The sequence below is a fragment of the Piliocolobus tephrosceles genome, chromosome 17 (assembly GCF_002776525.5).
Source record: "Piliocolobus tephrosceles isolate RC106 chromosome 17, ASM277652v3, whole genome shotgun sequence".
Lineage (NCBI taxonomy): Eukaryota > Metazoa > Chordata > Mammalia > Primates > Cercopithecidae > Piliocolobus > Piliocolobus tephrosceles.
The window spans coordinates 23,257,361-23,265,558 of NC_045450.1; the positions used below are offsets into that span (position 1 = coordinate 23,257,361).

The window sequence follows — 8,198 nt, forward strand, 5'->3', positions numbered from 1 at the left end:
AGGAGTTCTAGACCAGCCTAGCCAACATGGCGAAATCCCGTTTCTACTAAAATTACAAAAAAATTAGCTGGGCATGATGGCACACGCCTGTAATCCCAGCTACTCGGGAGGCTGAGGCAGGAGAATCACTTGAAGTTAGGAGGCGGAGGTTGCAGTGAGCCAAGATCGCACCACTGCACTCCAGCCTGGGCAACAGAGTGGAACTCTGTCTCAAAACTAAATAATTAAATATATCAGTGTATATTATTACAACCTGATAAGTGCTATAAGGAAAAATTAATTAGGGTGAAGAGATGGAGGAAAGGTTCTTTTATTTGTTGTTGTTCTTTTTTTAACATAGAATATTCAGGTAAGGCCTCTCTAAGGTGATACCTCAACCAACTTTTTTTTCACCTTTGACTTTTATTTTAGATTCAGGAGGTACATGCAGGTTTGTTAATGCGTACGTTGCATGATGCTGAGGTCTGGGGTACAAATGGATCCATTAGCTCAGGTAGTGAGCAGAGTACCCAGTAGGTAGTTTTTCAACCAGTGTCCTCCTCCCTCTCTCCCCCCTCTAGTAGTTCCCAGTTCCCTTATTCAAGTCCATGAGTACCCAATGTTTATTCAGTTTCCATTTATAAGTGAGAACATGTGGGCCAGGCGTGGTGGCTCACTCCTGTAATCCCAGCACTTTGGGAGGCCAAGGTGGGAAGATCACCTGAGGTCAGGAGCTCCAGACCATCCTGGCCAACATGGTGAAACCCCTTCTCTACTAAAAATACAAAAATTAGCTGAGTGTGGTGGTGGGCACCTGTAATCCCAGCTATGTGGAAGGCTGAGGCAGGAGAATCGCTTGAACCCAGGAGGCAGAGGTTGCAAGGTTGCAGTGAGCATAGATCGCACCACTGCATTCCAGCCTGGGCAACAGAGCAAGACCCCGTCTCAAAGAAAAAGAAAATAAACGAATAAGTGAGAACATGTGGTATTTGGTTTTCTGGTCCTGCATTAATTCACTTAGGATAAGGGCCTCCAGCTGCATTCAGGTTGGGCTGCAAAGGTTATGATTTTATCCTTTGTTTGTTTGTTTGTTTTTGTTTTTGTTTTTTTTTTGAGATGGAGTCTCGCTCTGTAGCCCAGGCTGGAGTGCAGTGGCCGGATCTCAGCTCACTGCAAGCTCTGCCTCCCAGGTTTACGCCATTCTCCTGCCTCAGCCTCCCGAGTAGCTGGGACTACAGGTGCCCGCCACCTCGCCCGGCTAGTTTTTTGTATTTTTTAGTAGAGATGGGGTTTCACCGGGTTAGCCAGGATGGTCTTGATCTCCTGACCTCGTGATCTGCCCGTCTCGGCCTCCCAAAGTGCTGGGATTACAGGCTTGAGCCACCGCGTCCGGCCTGATTTTGTCCTTTTTAATGGCTGTGTAGTATTTCATGGTGTATCTGTACCATATTTTCTTTATCCAGTCCACTGTGGATGGGCACCTGTGTCAATTCCATATATTTGCTGTTATGCATAGTGTCGTGATGGACATATGAGGGATGTGTCTTTTTGGTAGGATAACTTATTTTCCTCTGGGTACCTACTCAGTAGTGGGGTTGCTGGTCAAATTCTCAGTTTGATTCTCAGTTCTCTCTCCACAGTGACTGAACTAATTTACACTTTGTATTAGTCAATTCTCACACTGCTATAAAGAACTACCTGAGACTGGATAATTTATGGAAAAAAAAAAAAGAGGTTTAATTGACTCACACTTCCACAGGCTTAACAGGAAGCATGGCTTGGAGGCCTCAGGGAACTTACAGACATGGTGGAAGGCAAAGGGGAAGTAAGCACGTCCTACCATGATGGAGCTGGAGAGAAAGAGTGAAGGGGGAGGTGCCACACACTTTTTTTGGGGAGGGGGGATGGAGACTTACTCTTTCGCAGCTAGACTGCAACGGTGCGATCTCAGCTCACCACAACCTCTGCCTCCTGGGTTCAAGCAATTCTCCTCCTCAGCCTCCCCCAAGTAGCTGGGATTACAGGCATCTGCCACCGTGCCCAGTTAATTCTGTGTTTTTAGTAGAGATGGGATTTCTCCATGTTGGTCAGACTGATCTCGAACTCCCAAGCTCAGGTGATCTGCCCACCTCGGCCTCCCAAAGTGCTGGGATTACAGACGTGAGCCACTGCGCCTGGCCTAGTGCTACACACTTGGAAACAACCAGCTCTCATGAGAACTCTATCACCAGACAGCACTGGGGGATGGTGCTGAACCATTAAAATCACCCCCATGATCCGATCACCTCCCACCAGGACCCTCCCCTAACATGTGGGGATTACAATTCAACATGAGATTTGGGTGGGGACACAGAGCCAAACCATATCACACTCCCACCGACAGTGCATCAGCATTCTCTTTGCTTCACAACCTCGCCAACATCTGTTATGTGTTGACTTCTTAACTGGTTTTCACTGTTTAAAGCTGTTCTGGGCTGGGCGCGGTGGCTCAAGCCTGTAATCCCAGCACTTTGGGAGGCCGAGACGGGTGGATCACGAGGTCAGGAGATGGAGACCATCCTGGCTAACACGGTGAAACCCCGTCTCTACTAAAAAAAATACAAAAAACTAGCCGGGCGAGGTGGCGGGCGCCTGTAGTCCCAGCTACTTGGGAGGCTGAGGCAGGAGAATGGTGTAAGCCCGGGAGGCGGAGCTTGCAGTGAGCTGAGATCCGGCCACTGCACTCCAGCCTGGGCGATAGAGCCAGACTCCGTCTCTAAATAAATAAATAAATAAATAAATAAATAAATAAATAAATAAATAAAAAAGCAAGCAAGCTGTTCTGGCCAGGCTTGGTGGCTCACGCCTGTAATCCCAGCACTTTGGGAGGCCAAGGCAGGAGGATCACCTGAGGTCAGGAGTTCGAGACCAGCCTGGCCAACATGGTGAAACCCTGTCTCTACTAAAAATACAAAAAAATTAGCCGGGCGTGGTGGCGGGCACCTGTAGTCCCAGCTACCGGGGAGGCTGAGGGAGGACAATTGCTTGAACCCTGGAGGCAGAGGCTGCAGTGAGCTGAGATCGTGCCACTGCACTCCAGCCTGAGCGACAGAGTGAGACTCCATTTCAGGAAAAAAAGAAAATTTAAAAAAAAAAGAAAGAAAGAAAAAAGCTGTTCTGGCTGGTATGAGATGATATCTCATTGTGGTAGTGATTTTTTTTTTTTTTCTTTTTTTGAGACAGGGTCTCCCTCTGTCACCAAGGCTGGAGTGCAGTGGTACAACCTTGGCTCACTGCAACCTCCATCTCCCAGGTTCAAGTGATTCTCCTGCCTCAGCCTCCCGAGTAGCTGAGACTACAGGTGCCAGTCACCATGCCTGGCTAATGTTTGTATTTTTTGGTAGAGACAGGGTTTCACTGTATTGGCCAGGCTGGTCTTGAACTCCTGGCCTCAAGTGATCCGCCTGCACCAGTCTCCCAAAATGATGGAATTACAGATGTGAACCACTGCACCTGGCCTGTGATCTGCATTTTTTTGATGATTAGTGATGATGAGCATTTTTTCATATCTCAGCCAAGTTTAAATAACACCCACCAGCAATGCAGAGGAGGAGAATTCCAGACTGAGGGAAGAGCTGCAGTAAAGATGAGAGCCTGCCTGAGCAAATGGCTATGCAAGCTGTGTCCTATTCCACTCCAGGGGGTGCCATTCACACCAATCAGAGCACTGTGCTAAGCGGTAACCCTGGTGGTAAGAGTGGGATTGGAGAAAAGGGCAGGGACCAGAGCTTTGAAGGAAACAAAATAAGCCTAGCTTTTGTTCTAAGTGCCATGGAATACCACTGGATGCTCTAAACAGAAAATTGACAAAATCTAACATATGCCAAGTCCCCTGATACAGAAAGACCTTGGCTGAGTTCTCAGAACTAGCAGAAGCAATGTGCCTGGGGCAGGGGGAAAGGGAAGGGCAGGCTGCCACAGCAGGTGAATGTTGGTGTTCCTTGTTTGGAGGTCTGTGTCCCCCATTAGACTGTAGGCTCTCTGAGGGCAGGAAACATGCCATTTTGTTGGCCTCTACATCCCTACCATATAGAACTTGGTGGGGAGCTCACCGGCTATTTGGTGAAAGACTGAACAAAATGCTTCCCACAGTGCCTGGCATAAGAGAGACCCTCATCACTGTTAATATAGAAAGGATGGTAGGGTTAAGTGGTACCCAACACCAGGACCTTACCACACTCAGGCTGACTAACTGCATGAGTGAATGGCAGGGAACTGGGGCCAGAATCAAAGCCAGGTCTCCTCCCCTTGGTGAGAGAGCCCTATTCTTGCTGGCAAGGAAGGAGGGATCCCGGAGAGCACCACACCCACAGGCGCAGGGTTTTTAAATTGTACAGTGACTGTGCCCTTTAGTAGACATGTTTCTACGCATAAGTGTCCCTTCTCCTCAGGGAAGGAAGAAGAACAGAGGTTTAAGGAAGAGACTGGAAAGATTACTCTGTCCAGATGCGGATGGATTTGCTACCAGTATCATCATTAGGAAGACTTTTTTTTTTCTTTTTTTTTTTAGATGAAGTCTTGCTCTGTCGCCCAGGTTGGAGTGCAGTGGCGCGATCTCGGCTAACTGCAACCCCCGCCTCCTAGGTTGAAGTGATTCTCCTGTCTCAGCCTCCTGAGTAGCTGGGACTATAGGCATGCCCCACCACGCCTGGCTAATTTTTGTATTTTTAGTAGAGACGGAGTTTCACCATGTTGGCCAGGCTGGTCTCAAACCCTTGACCTCAGGTAATTCGGCTGCCTCAGCCTCCCAAAGTGCTGGGATTACAGGCGTGAGCCACCGTGCCCAGCCCATTTAGAAGATTTTTGTAGGTGGCAAACTCAACAAGAATCCTCTGAGGTACCACCATGGTCCTCTTCAGGAAGTCTAGGGGGCCTCTGAATCCCTAACACTCGCATCCTTTATCCAATCTTAAAAATAAAGATGTTGACTGGGTGTAGTTGCTTACACCTGTAATCCCAGCACCTTGGGAGGCCGAGGCAGGAGGACTGCTTGAGCCGGGAGTTTGAGCCCACCCTGGGCAATATAGCAAGACTCCATGCCTAGAAAAAATTTAAAAATTAGCTGGGTGTGGAGGCTCACACCTATAGCCCCAGCTACTTGGGGGAATGAGATGGGAGAATCACCTGGGCCCAGTAGGTCTAGGTTGCAGCGAGTTATGATCATGCCACTATACTCCAGCACGGGTTGACAGAGTGAGACCCTGGCTCTGAAAAATAAATAAACAAACAAACAATAAATAAAGGTATTTAGAGCTTGGGGACTGTGGCCCAAGCACCACTTCCTGTATCAGTTGAAAATTGCTAGCCACGCGCAGTCGTTCACGCCTGTAATCCCAGCACTTTGGGAGGCCAAGGCAGGCAGATTAGGAAGTCAGGAGATGGAGACCATCCTGGCTAACACAGTGAAACCCCGTCTCTACTAAAAATACAAAAAAAATAACCAGGTGTGGTGGTGGGCCCCTGTAGTCCCAGCTACTAGGGAGGCTGAGGCAGGAGAATGGCGTGAACCTGGGACATGGAGCTTGCAGTGAGCCAACATCGCACCACTGCACTCCAGCCTGGGTGACAGAGCTAGACTCTGTCTCAAAAAAAAAAAAAAAAAAAAAAAAAAAAATTGCTGTGTTAAAAAAAACACCCTCAAATTGAGGGGTTTGAAAAACCAACGGTTTATTATTCCCCAGAAGTCTGTGGGTTCCCTGGGTGGATGTGTGCTGGTCTCACCCGGCTCTGTGAACTATAGTTCGGTGGCAGGTGGAGCAGCTGGCTGGAGGAGGATGGCTTCACTCATATGGCTGGTGTTAGCTTGGGCTGTTGACTGGGCTTCCCCTCCATGGCGGCCCTCTTCCTCCATTAGGTTAGACTGGGCTTCTTAAAGCAAATGGTCTCAGGGCAACAGGAGAGTAAGTGTAGAAGCTGCAGGGACCCCCAAGGTCCATACCACTTCCCCCACATTCTATTGGTCAAAGCAAGTCACATGGCCAAGCCCACGTGAGAAGTAGACACACCAACTTCATCACGAAAGGAGCAGCAAAGTCACATTGCAAAATGGGCGTGCACACAGGGAGGAGTGATCATGGCCATCTTTGCAATCAATCATCACTAAGAAATCTCCCATCAGGTCCTGGCCTTCCAGGTTCCCTTGGGAACCCAGAGTAACTCCTTTACATCAGACTCCCTGTGTTCATCCCACCAGGTGGCCTGGCTGCTGTGATCTACACGGATGCGCTGCAGACACTGATCATGCTTATAGGAGCGCTCACCTTGATGGGCTACAGTAAGTGGGGTCCCCGGGTCACTTGGGTGGACGACAGCCCCTCTCTCCAGCAGGGATATCTGCTCTCAACACAGTGAATGGCAAACCCAGCTGTCAACGAGCATACTGCTGGGGAATTTTTGTCATAGGTGCTTGGCTTGAGGCACGGTTATTTTAGCTAGAAGAGAACTGTGCTTATTGTGGAAACTTACTGTTTTTGTTTTCATTTTTTTGTTTTGAGACAGGGTCTTGCTCTGTCAGTCAGGGTGGAGTGCAGTGGTGTGATCATAGCTCACTGCAGCCTTGAGCTCCTGGGCTCAAGTGACTCTCCCACCTCAGCCTCCTGAGTAGCTGGGACTACAGGTATAGCCCACTGTGTCCAGCTAATTGTTTTTTTCTTTTTGTTTTTTGTAGAGATAGAGTCTCACTATGTTGCCCAGGCTGATCTCAAACTCTTGATCTCAAGTGATCCTCCTGCCTCAGCCTCCCAAAGCTGCCCCACCTGGCACTATTTTTTTTTTAAGTAAAAATTAATATCTTTCTATACTAATATGGAAAAATAACCGAGTGAATAAAGAAAAGAATGTGAAGAGACAGCTTTTCCTTACAGAGGTTTTTGTTGTTATTTGTTTGTTTTGAGACAGGATCTCACTCTGCCACCTAGGCTGAAGTGCAGTGACACAATCTTGGCTCACTGCAACCGCTGCCTCCTGGGCTCAAGAGATCCTCCCACCTCAGCCTCCCAAGTAGCTGGACTCACAGGTGTGCACCACCACTCCCGGCTAATTTTTTTTCATTTTTTTTAATAGATGGGGTTTCACCATGTTGCCCAGGTTGGTTTCAAACTCCTGAGCTCAAGCAATCCACCTGCCTTGGCCTTCCAAAGTGCTGAGATTACAGGCGTGAGCCACTGCATGCAGCCTACAGAAGCTTTAAACTCTAGCACTAGCCCACACCTAGACTTTAGCAATTCGTTTCAAAATATTCACCCAATTCTTCATACCAGCTTGTTTGGTGATCCTGTCTTTCTTTGTTTTGCTGCCGACGGCCATGTCTCTTTGGAGGCTCCTGTGTTTTCTGAGATCTCAGGCCAGTTGGTTGCTCTATGGCCTCACCTCTCTGACAGGTTCAAGGGAAGTTATAATTTTGTAGATTAGCCAACTTCTTATTATTGTTAAGGGGGGGGGGAACACTACTCTTCACAGGTTTCTATCTTTTAGAGGTAAGCCACTCATTAAGCCTTAAAGACTACAACAAAAGCCAAGTGTGGTGGTTCACACCTAAGAAGATTGCTTGAGCTCAGGAGTTTGAGACCAGCCTGAGCAACCTAGTGAGCCTGTGTCTCTACAGAAAATAAACATAAACTTAGCCAGGTGTGATGGCATGTGCCTGTAGTCCCAGCTACTTGACAGGCTGAAGTGGGAGGATGGCTTGAGCCTGGAAGGTTGAGGCTACAGTGAGCTGAGATTGTGCCACTACACTCCAGCCTGGCCAACAGAGCAAGACCCTGTCTCAAAAAAAAAAAAAAAAAAAAAAAAAGGCTATGAAAACTAATATAGAAAACACAGAAAAGCAAAAGGGATCATAATCCTGAAATTGGCGGAATATAGTGCTGAAAATTATATCTTTTAGGACTCAAAAGAAAATATTAGAAGAGTGCCATGCTTGGAATCCTGAACTCTATGAAACATGTATGAAAGATAGAAGTAGAGGACAAACTGAGATGAAGGGAGAATAGAAGCGGATAAAAAGGAAAAAGATTAGAGAAGATTACAACACATTTTCTAAAATTTTCTTAAAAAATTAGCAGAATTAAAACTCCCCACAGGAGGATGTAAAGAGCAGAACAAACACTAAAGAAAAGCAAACCCAGGATGAAAACAAATAGGAGTTTTTTTTTTGTTTTTTTTTTTAGACGGAGTCTTGC

General features: G+C 47.4%; 1 protein-coding gene across 8 annotated transcripts in view; it reads left to right on the forward strand.

Moving 5' to 3' along the window:
- SLC5A11 (solute carrier family 5 member 11) overlaps positions 1-8,198 on the forward strand; it is a 72,097-nt gene that overhangs the window by 38,578 nt on the left and 25,321 nt on the right. For 7 of the 8 annotated variants that reach the window (XM_026455377.1, XM_026455380.1, XM_026455375.2 and 4 more), the window contains one exon: positions 6,212-6,292. The exons of the other annotated variant lie outside the window; for it this stretch is intronic. In XM_026455377.1, coding sequence (XP_026311162.1) covers positions 6,212-6,292 — 81 coding nt within the window. The remainder of the gene's footprint in view (positions 1-6,211; positions 6,293-8,198) is intronic. 8 annotated transcript variants of the gene reach the window in all.